This window comes from Oryctolagus cuniculus, chromosome 9 (genome assembly GCF_964237555.1).
Source record: "Oryctolagus cuniculus chromosome 9, mOryCun1.1, whole genome shotgun sequence".
NCBI classification, from domain to species: Eukaryota; Metazoa; Chordata; class Mammalia; order Lagomorpha; family Leporidae; genus Oryctolagus; species Oryctolagus cuniculus.
The window spans coordinates 81,744,078-81,766,137 of NC_091440.1; the positions used below are offsets into that span (position 1 = coordinate 81,744,078).

General features: G+C 44.0%; 1 protein-coding gene and 1 long non-coding RNA gene across 15 annotated transcripts in view; one reads left to right on the forward strand and one right to left on the reverse strand.

Annotated features, from left to right (window-relative positions):
- Positions 1-1,535: 1,535 nt before the first annotated feature.
- LOC108178796 (uncharacterized) lies at positions 1,536-16,583 on the reverse strand. The gene is made up of 4 exons (XR_001795522.3): positions 16,142-16,583; positions 10,309-10,436; positions 9,358-9,511; positions 1,536-2,197 (listed from the first exon to the last, which is right to left on the reverse strand). It is a non-coding gene; the product is annotated as an uncharacterized lncRNA (long non-coding RNA).
- N4BP2L2 (NEDD4 binding protein 2 like 2) overlaps positions 16,572-22,060 on the forward strand; it is a 95,144-nt gene continuing 89,655 nt past the window's right edge. For 11 of the 14 annotated variants that reach the window (XR_011378848.1, XR_011378849.1, XR_011378845.1 and 8 more), the window contains exons 1-2: positions 16,572-16,917; positions 19,826-21,057. Coding sequence is in view for 4 of the 14 variants with exons in the window: in XM_002720588.5 (XP_002720634.3) it covers positions 19,826-21,057 (1,232 nt within the window). In the remaining 10 variants the exon portion in view is untranslated. Of the gene's footprint in view, positions 16,918-19,825; positions 21,058-22,060 lie in introns of those variants that run through there. The other 3 variants (XM_070049041.1, XM_070049042.1, XM_070049043.1) reach the window with 3 other exon arrangements.

Here is a 22,060-nt window from a genome sequence, read left to right on the forward strand (position 1 = left end):
ATATAGGGCCGGCGCCGTGGCTCACTTGGTTAATCCTCCACCTTGTGGTGCCGGCATCCCATATGGGCGCTGGGTTCTAGTCCCCTTTGCTCCTCTTCCAGGCCAGCTCTCTGCTGTGGCCCAGGAGGGCAGTGGAGGATGGCCCAAGTGCTTGAGCCTCAGCACCGCATTGGAGACCAGGAAGAAGCACTTGGCTCCTGGCATCAGATAGGCGCAGGGCCGGCCATAGCAGCCATTTGGGAGGTGAACCAATGGAAGGAAGACCTTTCTCTCTGTCTTTCTCTCTCACTGTCTATAACTCTACCTGTCAAAAAAAAAAAAAAAAAAAAAAAGATGGTATATAACCCAGAGCAATCCTGCCCATAAGAAACTTAATGGGGACACCATTGTAGCGCAGTGGATTAAGCTAACACTTCTGATGCCTGGCCTCCCCCATCAGAGTGATGGTTCAAGTCCTGGCCCTCTGCTAATGTACATGAGAAGACCTCAAATAATGCCCCATTAGTAGTTAGTCCTCTGCTACCCATGGAGGAGACCTGAATGGAGTTCTGGATTCTGGCTTCAGCTTGGACCATGGCCAGCCCATTGTGGCCATTTGAGGAGAGAACCAGCAGATGCAAGATCTCTTTCTCTTTCTCTCCTCCTCTCTGTCACTCTGCCTTTCAAATAAGTGAATAAATATCTTTTTTCAAAAAATAATCCTGGGCCAGCATTGTGGCATAGCAGATAAAGCCAATATGGGTGCTGTTGGAATCCCAACTGCTCCACTTCCAATCCAGCTCCCTTGTAATATGCCTGGAAAAGCAGCTGAGAATGGCCCAAGTGCTTAGGCCCGGACCACCCATATGGGAGATCCGGAAGAAGCTCCTGGCTCCTGGCTTTGACCAGCCCAGTTCCAAACATTGCAACCATTTGGGGAGTGAGCCATCAGATGGGAGATCTCTCTCTCTCCATCTCTCCCCACCCCTTCTCTGTAACTCTGCCTTTCAAATAAATAAAGTTTTAACAATGAAGATAAAAGAATCTTAATGTAAAATTAAACTCCCTTATGAGCAATAAAAAAGCAAGGAAAATAAACTATGACTTTTTAAAAAAAGATTTATTGATTTATTGGAAAGGCAGAGTTACAGAGAGGGTGGGGAAAGAGACAGAGAGAGAGAGAGAGAGAGAGAGAGAGATTCTATTAGCTGGTTCACTCCCCAAATGGCTGCAATGGCCTGATCTGGGCTGGTGTGAAGCCAGGAGCCAGGAGCTTCTTCCAGATCTCCCATGTGGATACATCGGCCCAAGCGTCTGGGCCATCCTCTGCTTCTTTCCCAGACACACCAGCGGAGAGCTGGACTGGAAGTAGAGCTGCCAGGATGCAAACCAGTGCCCACATGAGATGCTGGCATCACAGGTGGTGGCTTTATCTGTTATGCCACAACACTGACCCTGCTAAACTATTGTTATGGGTGAAATGTCAGCAGAGAGAATATTATTATCTCAGTTCTTCATCTCACATGTAAGAATTTCCAAGCAGGCAAGCAGAGAGATTTTTTAATTTTTATTTATTTATTTTTAAGGGAAAGGGTTTATTGGAGAAAACCCAGCAGACCAGAGAGAAGGGGCGAAGAAGGACAAAGAGGCAGAAGGAGAACATAAGAGAGATCAAGAGACAGAGAGATCAGGAGACGGAGAGAAGGAGAAAGAGAGGAGAGAGAGGAGGAAGACACGTGTTCAGGAGCAGGTCATTTTTAAAACTTTGCCAGGGGGTGGGCAGGGATGTAAGAGCAGCCAATCCCATTAGGATGGGGGTGGAGCTTGACACTGGTGGTTGGGCCATGTGGCCACCTGGTTTCCAGCAATGGCGGCGGGGGCTACAGCCTAGGATGGTGTCAGAGTGTAGATCGCACCATAGATAAGACTGTGCCAGTTTTCTAACATTCCCCCTTTTGTTTTTTATAAAGCAGGAGTTGTACAGGATTACATTAGTCCCAAAAGTCCAGGAGGGGTAGAAGGACGATGATCTGTGTTTAGAGCTACTTCCTGCTGACATGGGGTGATGAGGTACTCTTCGCTGGCATGGGGCGATGTCTCAAGCCCGCTGTCTCCCAGGTGAGGAGCCAAGTATATCCCTGTAGCAGCATTTGGTTGACCACCAGGTTGGTGAAGGCCTTGGTTCCATTATCATCTCCTGTAAACACTTACACAGACACTGTAGTATAAAAGACAGCGTGAGAATAGCGACCAATGATGCTAAGAGTGACATTAACAAGGTAATGAGAGGATTTCATAGAGGAGAGGAAATGGGGGGTCTCTGGACCCTTGTGATGACTGATGGATGTGGTTTAAAGCTGATACCAGCCAAGACTGGGAGAATGGGCACTCATCTCTTGCAGGTAGGGGGTTTGTCTGTAGAGAAATTCTGAACAATCATACAACATTAGGAGGGGGAGAGGACCATCAGTACACACATGTTGGGAGCAGAGCCATTGATGTTAGAGTAGAGGCTATGATTACAAAGGAATGAGGCCTCAAGTGGGCTAGACAGGGTGTAGAACAAAGGACAGGGTCATTATTAAAGGACCTAAGAAAAGTGCTATCTAAGCCACAACTAAGTTTTCTGATTGAGAGGCAAAGAGAAACTGAGAGAAATGACTTGATAATAATCTGGTGGGTGGGGTACAGCGTAAGGGAGATGTGAAACTCCTTGGGAAGGCACCCTGTTGACTTCCATTACCTAGCTGGCCTGGGAGGAGAGCTGGCTAGACAAAGGCAGGTGGCAACTCTAACAGGAAATTTACAGTTCTGCCTGCGATGTTGCTGACCCTACTTGGCCATCTCCTCAGCAGCGGTGGTCACTTTGGAAGCTGGGCTGAGTGAAAGGCCTTTCAGCTTGGAGCCAGCAAGATCTGTGGCTCTGACCTGGGTGTCCTTTGACTCCAGGGCAGTTCCATTTCCGGTGATCCAACTCTTGGCTGGCAGAGCAAGCAGAGGGTTTTAAAAGAATGACTTATTAGAATCAAAGACCTCCAGCCAGAGCAGCATGGAGGGGAGCTCCAAAAGAGGAAAAACCCAAAGTGGTTGCTGGCAGTGGAGCACAATTTTGAAAAAAAAACTTGACAATCAGATTGACATTCATTTACAAGGAGGGCACAAAACCTATCAAAAGATCTGATTGCCAACAGGAAAATGTGACTATTATAAATGTATATGCACCTAATTACAGGGCACCTAGCTATTTAAAATAAATGCTAAGGGATTTAAAGAGAGATATAGACTCAAATACAAGAGTAATGAGGGGGGGCAGCACTGTGCTGGCATCCCATGTGCATGGCGGTTCGAGTCCCGGCTGCTGCACTTCCGATCCAGCTCTCTGCTATGGCCTGGGAAAGCAGCAGAAGATGGTGCAAGTCCTTGGGCCATTGCACTCATGTGGGAGACCTGGAAGAAGCTCCTGGCTCCTGGCTCTTGGCTTCCTATTGGCACAGCTCCGGCCATTGCAGCCAACTGGGGAGTGAAACAACAGATGGAAGACCTCGCTCTCTCTCTCTCTGCCTCTCCTTCTCTCTCTGTTTAACTCTGGCTTTCAAATAGATGAATAAATCTTAAAAAATATATACAATAGTAATGGGAGACTATGGGCTGTTCAAAGCCATTCCTTCTCAAAGTGTCAATTTCACTTCTATAGATTGCCTTTTAGATGCTGTGTTAGTTATCACAGGTCAGGAAAAACATATGGTGTTTGTCCTTTGGGACTGGCTTGTTTCACTAAGTATGATGTTTTCCAGTTTCATCCATTTTGTTGCAAACTACACATTTTTTTTTTACCGCTATGTAGCACATATCCCGCAGGTGGTGGCTTTACCTGCTACGCCACAGCACTGGCCCCGTTAATGGTTTCTTAAAAACTGTCTAAAGTAAGATAAAACCCATAGATTAAACTCAAGCAACAGAGACACATTTTGAAAGCTACATACCAGCACATCTGAGAATCTCAAATAAAACTCAGTGGATTATAAAAAGAATTGCTTTTGAAGACCTGAAAATAGTGATTTAGACAATTTGTCTTCACTAAGAACTAGACGAATGCTTTCCTTTGGGTACCTAGACTGATTAATTAAGGAACTGCTGTCAGCATAGGGTATCTGGGCTTCATGTCACCATCCATCTGCTAGGGTGTGACAGTGTGCTGGTTGTAGAGAGTATAGAAATATGTAGGTCAAATCTGCCTTTGAGATGCATACGGCCTTGTAAGAGGGAGACACAAAAGCATACACACTGTGATAAAGGCTATAAAAATAAATCTCTTTGGATATTGAAGAACAAAGGGTCTTCTTGGCCTAGAGATGTAAGGAAAGGTTAGAAAAATCTTCCTAAAAAGTAACATTTTGGCCAAGTCTAATAGTTTAAAAGCCATATATCAACTATCAAACTATCAAAGGTTTTATTTGTGCTAGCCTCACCCCTACAGATACTTTGACAGTATTTAAAAACCGAGAAACTTCACATACAATGCCATTTCAAAAAGTTCATAGAAAATGAAATTAAAAGATAGGTTTATTTTGATGCGAACATTTTGAAATCCACATGTAGTTTCTTCATAATCTGTTTGAAGATTCCTTTTTAAAGGATTTTATTAATACATTAGTTTATCAGATTTACAGCAAATGGGTGATAATTACTACAACAGAATTCTCATGTTAATGTTATGTTTTGTTTTAATTCTTTTTTTTTTTTTTTTTTTTTTTGACAGACAGAGCGGATAGTGAGAGAGAGAGAGAGACAGAGAAAAAGGTCTTCCTTTGCCGTTGGTTCACCCTCCAATGGCCGTCACGGCTGGTGTGCTGTGGCCGGCGCACCACGCTGATCCGAAGGCAGGAGCCAGGTGCTTCTCCTGGTCTCCCATGGGGTGCAGGGCCCAAGCACTTGGGCCATCCTCCACTGCCTTACTGGGCCACAGCAGAGAGCTGGCCTGGAAGAGGGGCAACCGGGACAGAATCCGGTGCCCCAACCGGGACTAGAACCCGGTGTGCCGGCGCCACAGGTGGAAGATTAGCCTATTGAGCCGCGGCGCAGGCCCATGTTAATATTATGTTAATACAAGAGAAAGATTCAGTGTAGTTTCATAGATAAAATTCTGAGAATATAATACTACTTCTGGTGCTTGAATTTCCAAACACCTTTTAATTCCATTTTTACACAACTCTCCGAAATATTCCCTGTATATATGAACCTCTGCCTTCTGAAAAATGAAGGATTTGGTCACTGAGTTGAATTAAATTCAGTAAGGACTGCATCCTTTAAATGAGCCCATATTTCCCAGTGCCCTTGACATTCTCTGTCACACCAAGGCTGCTTCGCTTGTTTATGTTCCCTTTGCTGGCATTTGCACACTTTTGAGTATGCATTCTTTGAAGTCATCAAGTGTCCAATATGGTTATTAAGTGACATGGAAAACATATCAATCTACTGAGAGCCAATTCATTGAAATTCAGTTCACTGCATAGCAAATTCCACAAGTGCTTAATTTGCTTACTGATTGTCAAGCACTCGCATAAGACAAGGTAAATCCAACACCAACATTTGAGTGATTTGTCCTGTAAAAATACAAGCCACTTTGACGGGGATGTGGGGGGGTAGGGGGTACTCCTTTTTTTCCCTTAGTTTTCTTCAGGGTGACAAAATATACTAATCTAAGTTTACCATATTAAGTATTTAAAAACTTTTTAGTTATATGTTTGAAAGGCAGATACAGGCAGAGGTAAACAGAGGAAAATACCTCACCCATTGGTTTAATCCCAAATTAACAGCCAGCGCTGCACCAGGCCAAAGCCACGAGCCCAGAATTCAATCCGGGTCTGCCATGTGTCAGGGACACAGTCACTTGAGCCCTGCTTCCTTCCAGAGTGCATATTAGCAGGCACCTAGAATTAGGAGTGGATCCAAGACTTGGATCAAGACACTCCAATGTGGAATGCAGACATCTCAAGTAGCTTCTTAACTGCTCCACCAGTGGCTGGCTCCATAGGAACTATTTTTTGAATGCTAAATACATTCACAATACTGTATAGCCAATATCTAGAACTCCATATACATTTAACAAAAACTTCCCATCCCCTATCCCCATTTCCTTAGCCTTTGCTAACCACCATTTTACTTTATATCTCTATGAATTTCACTCCTCTTGATACCTCATACAAGTGAACGCATATATTAATTCTTTTTCTGACTGATGCATTTCTCTTAGCATAACATGTGTAAGACTCATCCATAGGGCTGGCGCTGTGGCATAGCAGGTAAAGCCACCACCTGCAGCACCAGCATCCCTTATGGTCACCGGTTTGAGTCCCAGCTGCTCCACTTCTGATCCAGCTCTCTGCCTCTCATTCTCTCTCTGTGTGACTCTGACTTTCAAATAAATAAATAAATCTTAAAAAAAAAAAAAAAGACTCATCCAGTGAACACATGACAAGATTTCCTTTCTTTTTAAGCCTGAATAATCTTACATTGTATATATACATAGTTTTTTTTTTGACAGGCAGAGTGGACAGAGAGAGAGAGAGAGACAGAGAGAAAGGTCTTCCTTTACTCTTGGTTCACCCTCCAATAGCCGCTGCGACTGGCGCACTACGGCCAGCGCACCGCACTCATCCAAAGCCAGGAGCCAGGTGCTTCTCTTGGTCTCCCATGCGGGTACAGGGCCCAAGCACTTGGGCCATCCTCCACTGCACTCCCGGGCCACAGCAGAGAGCTGGCCTGGAAGAGGGGCAACTGGGACAGAATCCGGTGGCCCAACCGGGACTAGAACCCAGTGTGCCGGCGCCGCAGGCAGAGGATTAGCCTATTGAGCCGCGGTGCCAGTTATATACATAATTTTTTTAGTCTTTCCTCTGGTGATTACCATCTGAGTTGCTTCAACTGCTAGGCTATTGGGCATAATCCTACAAACATAAACATACAAATGTCTATGAACATGAAATATTCCTTCTTGGTCTTATTTAAGTCTTTTTTTTTTTTTTTTTTTTTTTTTGACAGACAGAGTGGATAGTGAGAGAGAGAGAGACAGAGAGAAAGGTCTTCCTTTGCCATTGGTTCACCCTCCAATGGCTGCCACAGCTGGCGCGCTGCGGCCGGCACACCACGCTGATCCGAAGGCAGGAGCCAGGTGCTTCTCCTGGTCTCCCATGGGGTGCAGGGCCCAAGCACTTGGGCCATCCTCCACTGCCTTCCCTGGCCATAGCAGAGAGCTGGCCTGGAAGAGGGGCAACCGGGAAAGAATCCGGCACCCCGACCGGGACTAGAACCTGGTGTGCCGGCGCTGCTAGGTGGAGGATTAGCCTATTGAGCCCCGGCGCTGGCCCTTATTTAAATCTTTTGAGTATATACTCAGAAATGAGATTGCTGGATCATATGGTAATTAAGTTTTTGATTTTTTGAGGAAGCACCATACTGTTTTTCATAGCTGCTGTATCATTTTACATTTTTACCAGCAGTGTGCATGGGTTCCAATTTCTCCACATCCTCATCAACACTTGTTATTTTCTGTGCATTTGTTTTATTTTGTATTGTTTTATAGTAGACATCCTAATGGGCTTGAGACCACAGCCAACTTCAGGTTCAGACAGTTTAGTGCTTGGACAGTGAGTGAAGGGAAGAGTTGCTGAAGTGCCAGTAGCCCTTGTTGCACACCCCCCAAAATAGACACACATACACATAAAAAGAACTAAAGAGCCCACTCAAATACCTGCAACAACAACAACAAAAATACCTGCAACACAGGTTGTGGATATCCTACTACTAAGGAACCAATTTCATATCCCATGGCTCTTTTCCAAGGGGGCTCAAAGCCTCAGATCTCACCCAAACCGCAGGGACCATGAGAAATTGTCTCATGACAGCATTCCAGAGAAGAAGGTGAGCAAGAGATGGACCAGGAGCTACTTCTCTAGGCCTCCCCTCCTCTGTGTCTGGGAGGATCGCATGGCATCAAGAATTTTATAGGTTGTAGTTTAAGTTTTTGCCTATGTCACCTATGTGAATATGTGCAAGGTCACCAGGGAGCCAGGGTGGAGTTGTTCCCTCACACTGGTCAGTTCATAGGATTTATCAAATATACAATGGATGCTTTTAGCACCTTAAAAAGTTTAACAGACTCAACAAAAAAGTTTTTTTTAATTTATTATTTGAAAGGCAGAGCATGGAGGGAAGTAGAAAGCAAGAAACAGAGATCTTCCATCTGCTGGGATATTCCCCAAATGGCCACAACAAACTGGGCTTGGCTAGGCTGAAGCTAGGAGCCAGCTACTCCTTTAGGGTCTCCCATATTGGTGGCAAGGGCCCAAGTACTTGGACTATCATCTCTTGCCTCCCAGGAACATTAGACAGAAGCAGGATCAGAAACAGAGCAGAGGGGACTCGAACTACCATTCTGATATTGGATGCTGGAGTGGCAAGTGGCAGCATAACCTGCTGTGCCACAACCTCAGCCCCCAAATTTTTTAAAAATTTAATTATTTTATATTTCATTTTATTTGAAAGGCAGAGAGAGGGAGAGAGAGACAGAGAGACAGAGACAAAGAGATCTTCCATCTGCTGGCTCATTCCCGAAATGCCAACACCAGCCAGCCACGGGCCAGGCTAAAGCCTAGAAACTCTGAGTTTCCCACATGGGTGACAGGGACCCAAGTATTTGAGCCATCACATGCTTCCTCCTAGTAGTAAGTTAGATCTGAAGTGGAGTAGCCACGACTTGAATCTAGGACTCCATTATGGAATGTAGCCATCTAAAGCAGTGAGTTAACAGCTGTGCAACATATCTGCCCCATAAGTGCTTTTTTTTTTTTTTTAAGATTTTAGTTATTTATTTGAGAGGTAGAGTTACAGACAGAGAGGGAGAGACAGAGAGAGGTCTTCCATCTGCTGTTTCACTACTCAAATGGTCGCAAAAGCCACAGCTGAAGTCAGGAGCCAGGAGCTTCTTTGAGGCCTCCCATGCAGGTGCCCCAGCACTTGGGGTGTCTTCCACTGCTTTCCCAGGCCATTAGGCAGAGAGTGGGATTGGAAGAGGAGCAGCCAGGACATGAACCGGCGCCCATATGGGCCCCATAAATGTTTTAATAGATGCTAAATATTGTTTATTGAAGAACTAGGTATCTCTTAATATTATTGAAGCTAAAATGAATGTTCTATGGAGAAATTGGTGAATCAATCCTTAAAATTCTAAGATTGATTGAAAACAAGCAGCTAAGATGAGCTAAGATGAGCTCAGGGAGGACAGTAACTTCCTGTGGGGAAGAAGGGCAAACGCACTCTTAATCTCAATTTTCAGCATGAATACAGACTGTGAAAGCAGGGCCTTTCCATCCTCCTGACCTTTTGGTTTGAAGCAGGATGTGCAGGAAAATTGTCACAGGGATTACTGGTTTGTGGCACTAAGTATTCACAGCCACACAGCTATTGTGATCCTTCAGTGTCGGCTCTTCCTAGTACTTTGAAGCAGAATTCACAGAGGCTTGAGTTTTTCACCCTTAAAAAAGTAAACAACAACAAAAAAGATTACTAAATAGGAATCATTATAAATAGAAATATTTTTGTGTGAAATGCCAAGTTTCCAACAAAAATACAATATTTCCATATTTTGGCTGCTTCTTAAGTGTTTCAGGTATTTTGAAAAAAGTTCATATTATAGGTAATATAAAAAATTCTCTCATTTCAAACTCAAGGTATTATATTACTTTTTATCCAATGGCATATTAGCTTTCCTTTTGTTTTTCTCATGTTTGTAATTTAAATTAAAATATGATTTAATATATTTAAAGTTACACTTATGAGGAATAAGTTCTGGTGAACAGCTACATAGTACAGTGATTGTCAATAATCATGTACTGTATTATATATTTCAAAATTACAAAAAAGTAGATCTTAAATGTTCTCAGCACAAAGTATGTGAGCTGATGGATTTATTTATTTGCCTGATTTGATCATCCCACAAGCATGCATCTACAGAAACATCACATTGTACCGATAAATGACTACATACAATTATAATTTGTCAATCTGAAATACATATAAATTAAAATATAATATAAAATGAAAGTCAAATTAATTTCATTGATGTTCTACAATTTAAATTCAAAAGCAACTAAAATCAAGATTATTCAAAGGGCCAGTGCTGTGGCTTAGCAGGTCAAGCTGCCACCTGTAGTGCTGGCATCCCATATGGACCCCAGCTGGGTCCTGGCTGCTGCACTTCCGATCCAGCTCTCTGCTATGGCCTGGGAAAGCAGTAGAAGATGGCCCAAGTGCTTGGGCCCCTGTACTCACATGGGAGACCTGGAAGAAGCTCCTGGCTCCTGGCTTCAGATAGGTGCAGCTCTGGCCGTTGCAGCCATCTGGGGAGTGGACCAGTAGATGGAAGACCTCTCTCTGCCTCTGCCTCTCTGTAACTTTGCCTTTCAAATAATAAATAATATTTTTAAAAAGATTACTCATTACAATTCAATGACATTTAAATGTGACCTTTGCATTTCTAACAAAGGGAAATTGAGAGCACTTTGCAGAAAAATTAGATACTGAGCAACAAACAGTCAAAGCAGCAGAAAGAGAGTGAAGAGTACTAAACAGAACCATTAACATGGATATTAGGTTTAAAAGAGTAAATAGGATATACAGTAACAAAAATCATTAAATTGTGAAGGAAGATGTCTTTTAAAATGTATTTTTCTAAAGCTGTTAAAGATGAAACCAAAGTGGGTAAGACTGCCATCTGGGATGCCGACATCCCATATGGGCACCAGTTCCAGTCCCAGTTAATCCACTTTCCATCCAGCTCCCTGCTAATTTTCCTCTGGGAAAGCAGAGGAAGACGGCCCTAGTGCTTGGGCTCCTGCACCCACGTGGGAGAACTGGAAAAGCTCCTGGCACCTGGCTTCAATCTGGCCCACCACTGGCTGTTGCAGTCATTTAGGGAGTGAACCAGCATGGAAGGTCTCTCTGTCTCTCCTTCTCTCTCTTTCTATAACTCTGCTTTTCAAATAAACAAAATAAATGAATAAAAAAAATCCCAGGACTTTCAAATAATACTTTTTTAAAAAAATGATGGAAGCTAAAAAGTTGCAAAATATATCTTACTATTGGTATACTTTGGATAGTAATTTGAGTGTTCCCACAAAGGGTCTTGTGTTAAAGACTTGGTCACAGAAGTCTTTTTGTCCCCAGAGGCCTATGTTCATAGTATTAACAAGGTAGACACTTAATGCAATTATTGTGTATGGAGGAAAGGCCTTTGAAAAGTGATTGGATTGGATTAGGTTGTTAGGGTAGAGGTCACATTATTCAATCTGGTGGTTTTTTTTTTTTTTTTTTTATTTGACAGGTAGAGTCATACAGTGAGAGAGAGAGAGAGAGAGAGAGAGAGCAAGAGAAAGGTCTTCCTTCCATTGGTTCACTCCCCAAATGGCTGCTACAGCTGGCGCTGCACTGATCTGAAGCCAAGAGCCAGGTGCTTCTTCCTGGTCTCCCATGCCAGTGCAGGGGCCCAAGCACTTGGGCTGACCTCCATTGCTTTCCAAGGCACATTAGCAGAGACCTGGATCAGAAGTGGAGCAGCTGGAAAATTATCTGGTGCCCATAGTGGTTGCTGGTGTTGTAAGCAGAGCTACACCACAGCGCTAGTCCCTTCTTTGTGTCTTAACTTTTTTATGGTTGGCTTATAGCTTTCAGTGTTGAGATCTTTTGCCTCCTTGGTTAAATTTATTCCTACAAATTTTATTTGATTTTTGATTTTTGTGGCTATTGTGAATGAGACTGTTTTCTTGGTTTCTTTTCTGGATAGTTCATTGTTAGTGTTACTGGGGCTGGCGTTGTGGTGTAGCAGGTAGAGCCAACACCATATGGGGGTGCTGGTTCAAGTCCTGGCTGTTCCACTTCTGATCCAGCTCCCCACTATGGCTTGGGAAATCAGTAAAAGGTAGCCCAAGTCCTTGGGCCTCTGCACCCACCTGGGAAGACCTGAAGGAAACTCCTGGCTCCTGGCTTTGGATGCACACAACTCTGGCTATTGCAGCCATTTGGGGAGTGAACCAGTGTATGGAAGACCTCTCTCTCTCTGCCTCTCCTTCTCTCTCTGTGTAAATCTGACTTTCAAATAAATAAATAAAAATCTTTGAAAAATACTACTGATTCTCTGTATGTTGCTTCTGTATCTTGCAACTTTACTGAATCACTTTATTATTATATGGTTCCATCTTAGTACGCTGAATATTTTCAGCCTAAGCAATTTCAGAAACAGCAGGTGCAGGCAGGGTTCTGTGACCTTTCTGTGAAGCAGGTCAGAAGACTCTGTGTGAGAACTGCCTTTCTGATACCTGGGGGAAAGGAACATTCTTATCTCTGACAACAAAGGACTGCCAAGAGGAATCTGATTAAACAGCCTTTGCTGTTTTCAGTTTACTATGTTTTAGTATATTTAATATATTGTTTCCAGGGCCTGGCACTCTTCATTAACTATTTTTTTAGGTTCTTATATCCTTATGAAGGGTACTGATTCACATAAAATTTATTTTAGATAATTTTAAAAAGATTTATTTATTGGGGCTGGCACTGTGCCGTAGCGGGTTAAGCCACTTTCTGCAGTGCTGGTAACTCATATGGGCAGCAGTTCAAGTCCTGGCTGCTCCGCTTCCTGATCCAGCTCCCTGCTAATATGCCTGAGAATGCAGCAGAAGATGGCCCAAGTCCTTGGGCCCTTGCACCCACATGGGAAACCTGAAAGAAACTCCGGGCTCCTGACTTCAGCCTGGCCCAGCTCCAGCCACTGTGGCCAATTAGGGAGTGAACCAGTTCTCTCTTTCTCTCTCTCTGACTGTGTGTGTGTGTGTGTGTGTGTGTCTGTCTGTCTGTCTCTCCTCCTTTCTGTCATTCTGCCTTTCAAATAAATAAAGAATAAATCTTAATACAGAAAAAATTATTTATTTATTTGAAAGGCAGAGTGAAAGAGAGAGTGAGAGAGACAGAGAGAAAAAGATTATCTTCCATTTGTTGGTTCACCCCACCTCCCACTGAAATGCCACAACAGCTGGGGCTGAGCCAGGGCAAAGCCAAGAGCCACAAACTCTATCTGAGTCTCCTACATGAGTGACAAGTATTTGGGCCATCTGAGCAGCTAGAAATTGATGCCAGTGTCATAAGCGGCACCTTAGCCTCCTGAGTCACAAAGCCAGTTCCTTTAGATAAATGTATACACTTTTTTTTTTTCCAAAGACTTTTTTCCTTTTTAAAGTACCCCTCCTGAAAGGAGAAGAGTACAACTTCCTGTCTTACTCTGTTTTGGGTACTACAACAAAGTACTAGAGATTGTTTAATTTATAAAGAATAAACATTTATTTCTTATGGTTCCGGAGGCTGAGTTAGGGATCAAGGGACCAGCACTGGTGTTTGCTCTGTTTACAAGATGGCACTTTTTTGCTTGTCCTTACAAGGTAGAAGGGAAAGTAAGATGGCTGAGCAATGGATGAAACCTCCTCTATAAATGCTTAACTGTATTCACAAGTGCTTCATCCTCATGATTTAATTATTTCCTACAGGTCTTTGTTTTGTTTGTTTGTTTGTTTTTTGTTTTTTTTTGACAGGCAGTTAGACAGTGAGAGAGAGAGACAGAGAGAAAGGTCTTCCTTCCTTTGGTTCACTCCCCAAATGGCTGCTATGGCCAGCGTGCTGTGCCAATCCGAAGCCAGGAGCCAGGTGCTTCCTCCTGGTCTCCCACGTGGGTGCAGGGCCCAAGCACTTGGGCCATCCTCCACTGCCTTCCCGGGCCACAGCAGAGAGCTGGCCTGGAAGAGGGGCAACTGGGACAGAATCCCTCACCCCAACCGGAACTAGAACCTGGTGTGCCGGCGCCGCAGGCGGAGGATTAGCCTAGTAAGCCATGGCGCTGGCCACAGGTCTTTGTTTTTAAGATTATGTCCTACAGGTCTTTATATTTAAGATTTATTTATTTGAAAGAGTTACAGAGAAGGGGAGAGAGAGAGAGAGAGTGAGCGTTTCCATCCACTGGTTCACCCCCCCCCCCCCTGATGCCCACAGCAGTCAGGGCTGGGTCAGGCCAAAACCAGGAGCCAGGAACTTCTTCCAGTTCTCTCGCATGGAAGGCAGGGGCCAAAGCACCTGGGCCATCTTCTGCTGCCTTTTCCAGGCCATTAGCAGGGAGCTGGATCAGAATTGGAGCAGCTGAGACACGAATCAGTGTCCATATGGGATACCGACATCACATGTGGTGGCTTTTCCGGCTACATCACAATACCAGCCCAAAGTGCCTACCACCTAATCCTACCACATTGGTGATTAAATTTCAACACATGATGTGTGTGTGTCATTATCATAGCACTCCCCACTCCTGATATGTGTGCTGTGCACAGTCACTTTGTTCAGAAGTGTTGCATGCAAAGGGGTATCAAGGGATATATTTATTGTGGAGAAACCTATTACTTCATCCAAGCGATAAAGTGCAATGCCAACAGTCATAAATCATATTGGTAATATGTACTCTAGATATGATATGATAAAAATGACACCTTCCCTCTGTGACCCTTCTTCTTCCACAAACCCAGTAACTCCAACCTAATTATGGGAGAAAAGATCAGATACAATCCCAATAGAAGGACATCCTAATGATACTTGACCAGTTTTCCTGAAAATAGTCAAGGTCATTAAAAAGTAAAGTCCAAGAAACTGTCACAGCCAAAAGGAGCCTAACTATCATAAGTTTGAGATTGTGCCTTAAAAAAAAAAAAAAAGAAATGACATTAGGTATAAACCAAGGAAATGTAACTAAGGACTTTGCAGTTACTACTACTGTGTCACTGGTCATTCATTAAGTGTAACAATGTAACATAATGTTGAGGTTAGTAATAAGAAAAGCTGTGTATGTGTGTGTGTGTGTTTAGTGGGGAGTACATGGAAATTGTAGCATCTGCTCAATTTTTCAGTTTATCTAAAACTGCTCTAAACAGTCTATTGATAACAAATTAATAAGGACAGCAATGGACTATAATTTCTTAACAAAAAGGAATCCATACATTCATGCCAATAGTGAGTAAGGACTCTTCTTTATAGCAGCATTTGAATTGACAAATGTGGAAGGTTTGAAGGAGTCTGTGTGGTGGGGAAAATCAACATTTCATAACCAACGTCACAGAAACATTATTCCAGAAACATTATCAATGGGATCTAAAGTATAATGTAAAATTTCATTAGGAGCAGGATATTTGCTTAGCCTCAAACTATTATCTCACACATTTCTATTAATTACAAAGGAAGAAATCACGGTGAAGGAACTGGACAACACTTTGATGAGAGATCAAGATTAATAACTTCTACTGACACTCTGTGACTCTGGATATATAATACCCTGAGAAGGTCACAACCTCATTTGTGTATTTGTTTCAAAGGAGGATGGATAACTTGAATTAAATCAAGGGAAACAATGGTGATATAATTAGTATTTGAGGAAGATTTTTTTTTTTTTTTTTTGACAGGCAGAGTGGACAGTGAGAGAGAGAGAGACAGAGAGAAAGGTCTTCCTTTGCCGTTGGTTCACCCCCCAATGGCCGCCGCGGCCAGCGCGCTGCGGCCGGCGCACCGCGCTGATCCGATGGCAGGAGCCAGGAGCCAGGTGCTTCTCCTGGTCTCCCATGGGGTGCAGGGCCCAAGCACCTGGGCCATCCTCCACTGCACTCCCTGGCCACAGCAGAGGGCTGGCCTGGAAGAGGAGCAACCGGGACAGAATCCGGCGCCCCGACCGGGACTAGAACCCGGTGTGCCGGCGTCGCTAGGCAGAGGATTAGCCTAGTGAGCCGCGGCGCCGGCCGGAAGATTCTTTGTAAGGGAAGGGATTGCTTTGGTGAGCCCTCTTGGTCATAGGCCTACTGGTTATATAATCAAATGTGGACTCCAGACTGTGATTTTAACTATTATCTTTTAAAATCAAAACGTTATATGATGTTGTTGGTGGGGTGGGAGGGTACAAACCTACAGAAAGAATGACATAAAAACCAAGAGATTAGCAGCTTTCTTTGTAGTGACTTGAAAGAATGGGGACTGCCAGTTGTTTGGTTCGTATACATTTTTAATTTAATAAACACATAGCGCTTATTCTTACCAGACACTCGGTATTCCAAGCGATATGCACATGACTGTCCATGAAAAAGCTCAGTAATCGGTGTTCGTTACCAGAAGTGTAACACTAACTGGTTTTTCTCAGTAGGTATTTTTATCTAGTATACGGGTACTCGCACTGCAATGATTCTTTTGACAGAACGTAAAATTACGCCTGGTCTCTCCGCTCAACGTCCGCGACCCAACCCTGCTACTGCTACAAATGTTGAGCTCCTTTTTGAGAAGTCGGCTGAGTCTTTGTCTCCTGGAAAGCCGGAAAAGCATTCACCGAGAGCAGTTTATACACCTGCTTGGGGACGCCAGGCCCTGTCCTTTCTTTTCCGGGGTGACTGCCAGAGAGGGTCGCTCCTGGTTTCTCGGGTTTCTGTGCTTCGGTGTTTGTAAATAACTTCCCCGCTCCAGAGGAAGGAACTAGTTCCGGTTTACGTTTTTGTCAAATTAGTGCGCACGGCACGCAATGGATTCTGGGAGACCAGCTCTCGGCGCAGTGGTGTACAGCCGCGGTGTGAAAGACGGCCTGCAGTTCCCACAATGCCTGGCGCGAGCCCGTAGTTCCTGCCTGGGTGGCCGTGAGGCGGCCGCCATCTTGCGTACGGAGGTGCGGCTTGTTGCCCGTAGCCTCCCGGCTGGGGCTCAGTCCTTCCAGCTCTCTGCTCCTGTGCGTCTTCTACGCGTTTTCTTTCCCCTTCACAGAGGTTTGCGTCTGTCTAAGGGAGGGCTCGTTGGAAAGTCCAGTTCCATGCAGAGCTGTAGAGTAAGGTGAGTGGATACCCCGTTTTTAGGGGTGTGGGGTGGTGTGTGGTGTTTTTCGGTTGCTTCCTTCTTTGGTCAGCGGCTCGGATCTGGCCGGACGCCTGGGATTACGGCACCGTAAAAGCCCAGAGTGGATCTGTGAGGCTCGGAGACCGCCGGAATTCCGAGGCAGGGCATGGAGCGTGTCTCCTTTGGGACAGAGAAGGTCGGGGACGCACTCGTCCCGAGCGGCTCTCGGAGGACGGCGCACCGAAGGGCCGAGGTTGGGTATGGGCCACACTGCGTGCCATGCCTTAGGACTTTGCGCTCACGTTTCCAGGGAGGAAGTGACCAGCGGAGAGTCCGCCGAGGAGGGGGCTGTTTCCGGTGGGATGGCCGGTGTCACGGTCCTGTCTTCCTCCAGGCCTTCTCTGTCCCACCTCCGTCATGCGCTAGTTTGTCTTTTTTCCTTTCTCTCGCCAAAGAGCGAGCAGACTAAAGGGCTGAACAAAACAGCCCTTTTTTGAATTGTATTCTTAACCATCTCTAAGACATTTCCAGAGAAACAGTTTTATTTCCCACATAGATCGACCACTTGAAAAAAAAAAAATGAACGCTTTTGATTTTTTTTTTTAAGGATTTATGTGCTTGTCCATTCCCTAAATGGCCACAACGGTTGAGGCTGTGCCAGTCCAATGCCAGGAGCTTCTTCCTATCTCGGGTCTTCCACGCAGGTGCAGGGGCCCAAGCACTTGGACCATCCTCTGCTGCTTTCCCAGGCCATAGCAGAGAGCTGGATGGGACGTTCCGGAGCATCTGGGTCTTGAACCGGCGCCCGTATGGGATGTCGGCTCTGCGGGGGGGTTGTTACCCATTATGCCACAGCCTGACCCCAATGCTTTTTTTTTTTTTAATTATTTCTTTATTTTTTTATTTTTTGACCTGCAGAGTGGACAGTGAGAGAGAGAGACAGAAAGGTCTTCCTCCTAATGCTTTTGATTTGAGGCAGCTGTCAGATTTTTTTCTGTAAAGCATGATGTACTGATGTCATTCTCAGTGCAACTTGAGTAATATTTTTCCTTTTAAATTATCATACTGCATTCATTTGATAATCACCTTTACACTAACTACTCACAGGAAAAGGGCCCACAAAAACTGACATTTCAGCTAACCTAACATTTGAATGCTAAAGGCATTTGGTTGTCTGAGTTTGGGAGCTGGAGTTACATCTAATAGCTTTAACTAGGAAGACCATTAGGATTCAAAGTTAGATCCAGATGTCAGTTTGGGTGGAAGCACAGTTGTGTATGTCAAAAAGTGTATACTGTTGATTTGATTCCCCAAACTTATCTAAATGATTTCACTTCTCTAAAGTCAGAAATGGATCATTTAGATTAAAGATGCTTTTTTTTTTAATTTGACATAAAGTTAGAGAGAGACAGAAAAAAAAGTCTTCCTTCCGTTGGTTCACTCCCAAATGGCCGCTATGGCCGGCGCTGCGCTGATCTGAAGCCAGGAGCCAGGTGCTTCCTTCTGGTCTCCCACATGGGTGCAGGGCCCAAGGACTTGAGCCATCTTCCACTGCCTTCCCCGGCCACAGCAAAGAGCTGGACTGGAAGAGGAGCAACTGGGACTAGAGCCTGGTGCCCATAGGGGATGCTGGCGCCGCAGGCAAAGGATTAACCAAGTGAGCCATGGTGCCGTTGTCAAAGATGCTGCTTTTTTTGTTTTGTTTTTTGTTTTTTGTTTTTGACAGGGAGAGTTAGAGAGAGAGACAGAGAAAGGTCTTCCTTCTGTTGGTTCACCCCCCAAATGACCACTACAGCTGGTGCACTGCACCGATCCAAAGCTAGCAGCCAGGTGCTTCCTCCTGGTCTCCCATGTGGGTGTAGGGCCCAAGCACTTGGGCCATCCTCCACTGCCTTCCCGGGCCACAGCAGAGAGCTGAACTGGAAGAGGAGTAACCGGGACAGAACCCGGCGCCCCAACCAGGATTAGAACCCGGGGTGCCAGCGCCGCAGGCAGAGGATTAGCCTGGTGAGCCGCGATGCGGGCCCAAAGATGCTGTTTTAAAAATAGCATATTTTTAATAGCCACTCCTGTAAATTATGCTGTGACAATACTTACATAATAAGTGGTTATAAAATTAGAATTTGACTGTAGTTGTCGTGAAGATGTTACCATCATAAATTTGTATCACAAATTTAAATGTTTTTCTAATTACTTGTTTATGAAGAAACTTGTTTAACTTCATTTTATTTATTTGAAAGGCAGAGTTATAGACCAGGACAGTGAGGGAGGGAGATCGTCCATCTGCTGGTTCACCCCCACGCTGGCCTCAACAGCCGGGGCTGGGCTAGGCCAAAACTGGAAGCCTGGAATTCCATCCGAGTCTCCCTTGTGAGTGACAGAGACCCAAGTACTTGGGCCATCTTGTGCTGCTTTTCTGGGTGCATTCGCAGGGAGCTAGATTGGAAGCTGAGCAGCTCGGGACTTGAACCAATTCTCGTGTGGGATGCTAGCATGGCAGGATGTGGCTTAAACCACTGCACTACAATGCTGGGCCTTAGTTTAATGTTTTAAAATGTTAACAAGAGGTGGGCACTTGGGGTAGTGGTTCAGGTGTTGCTTGGGACATCCAGTTCCCATATTGAGTGCCTAGGTTCAAGTCCTGGCTCACTTCCTATTCCAGCTTCCTACAAATGTGCACTTGGAGACAGCAGGTGGTGGCTCAAGTAGTTGAGCTCCTGCCACATATATGGGAGACACCATTTGAGTTCCAGGCTCCTGATTTTGGCCTAGCCTAGCATCAGCTTTTGCAGGCATTTGGGAAAGAAACCAGTGGTTGGCACATGTCTCCATATCTTTCTGTCTTTTAAATAAAGAAAATAAATACATTTTAAAATAGACTAATAATTGTGTATTTACTCCTCAGATGTCTCATGGTGAAATTGAAACTAAATTTTTGGGACCTGGAGAACTGGCAAATGGACCGTGCCATAAAAGATTGAAAGCAACTGCAGAGCCTTTTGTTTTCCCCCATCACAGTAGTACTGATTTTCACAAAATCCGAGAGAAAACTGGAAATGATTGGGTCCCTTTGACCGTTGATGGCGGAAGACATGGTTATCCTCAAGTGGACAAAACCAGAACTACAGATTTGCCGAAACCTTTGCATAATGAGATGCCTGAAAATAAATCAGATGCTATTAAATCCACTAATTCACAAGTTTTACAGGATGCAAGTCCTTCGTTGATAACTAGAGATGATGAAATATATAGTACAAGTAAAGCATTTATAGGCCCTATTTACAAACCCCCTGAGATAAAGAAATGCAATGGAAAGACAGATACTTTGAGTGGAATAAATGGCAAAAGAAGGCGAGAAGAAAAACAGAAATTTAACTCCAAAAAACTAGAGATTGACAGTGAATTGTCTCAGTTTTACAAAGAAATTGAAGAGCTTGAAAATGAGAAAGATGATTCAGAAAGCAGTTGTGAGGAACCTGAACCTTCTCAGGAACAACTTACTCCATATTACCAGGATCATAGTAAGGATTTTTTAAAATCTGATGAAGAAAAGGAAGATTTTAGTAATGCTCTTCAGTCGCATTGTGATTATCAGCAGTGCTTGGGGGATGAGCCAGGCAACTATTTCCGTAATGGACAAGAAATAGCTGCATTTTGTGATGCTGCTTTTACTTCATTCAGGCCTGAATGGCAGTCAGTGCATCCTTTTGTAGTACCTCATGGTCCTCCCCTTCCCAATTTTGACTATCATTTAAATATTCAGCAATTCAGTGCTCCACCAAATCCACCGCCATATATTTTCCATGCCCAAGATGAATCTCTGACACAAAATGGATATTACGATAATAGTTGTCATGTTAAGTGGAATTCTTTGACTTTTGGTGAGAACAGTGATTCTGGCTATGGAGAGAACATTAGTGTTCATCCCTCTAGAAATGTCTGTGGTACACAAGATGGATATGTGAATGGTTTCTGTGAAATCATAGATGGATGCTGGAAAGATCCTTCTGTGGACAAGCATAATGGGATAGATAGGTTTGTGAACCAGCAGTTTCAAGAGGAAAAGTTCAATAAATTGCAAAAGTTGCTTATTCTTCTAAGAGGTCTGCCTGGTTCTGGGAAAACAACGTTGTCTCGGTAAGTAAAATTTACCAAGTGAATACTTGGTAGTTCATTATTTAATAATCGTGATACTTATCAATAACAATGCTCTCATGTTTCTGGTAGAAAGTATCTGTAATGTTTGATAATAACATCTGGCAGTACAAATATTTAAATCTGATAAGGGAGAAATGGCATTTATATTTAGATTTTGCTAAAGACTTTAAAAATAAGTACATTGTATAGACATGACAATGATGAAATCAAATGGGACTTGAAAACTTTGCTGGCTGGCCTTCCCTTTTAAATTCAGCTCTTCAAGAAGAGTTGGATGCAATGCTAGAATATTTGGGCTTTGACTCAGTTATTTCAGTTTTTGACCTTGAGCAAATTTTATTGTATGTTAATGTAATGAATGATGTTTATTTTCTTGGCATTATTTTGAGAGCCAAATGAGATGAGGAAAGGAATTTTGAGGGTGTTTAAGCACTGTGCCATGTTAGTACCATTGACTTGCAGGGCATACCTTTTTTTGGTTTCTTAAAATTAAAGGAGGTTGGGCCTGGCACTGTGACATTGCGGCTTAAAGCTTCCGCCTGCTGTGCTGGCATCCCAAATGGGATGCTGCTTTGAGTCCCAGCTGCTCCACTTCCGATCTAGCTCTCTGCTGTGGCCTGGGAAAGCAGTAGAAGATGGCCCAAGTCCTTGGGCTCCTGCACACACGTGGGAGACCAGGAGGAAGCTCCTGGCTCCTGGCTTTGGATTGGAACAGCTCCTGCTGTTGTGGCCAAATTTGGGGAGTGAACCAGTGGGTAGAAGACCTCTCTGTCTCTTTTTCTCTGCCTTTGCCTCTCTGTAACTCTTTTAAATAAATAAATAAATAAATCCTTAAAAAAGATTATAGGAGGTTAAGGTGAGCAATATCTGAATTAATGGAGTTAGAAATGGTGATGTTTAATTGTATTGCAGAATATTTTAGATTCCTGTTTTTACATTTTTAATCAATATTGATGGGTTTTAATACATTTGTGCAGTTGTG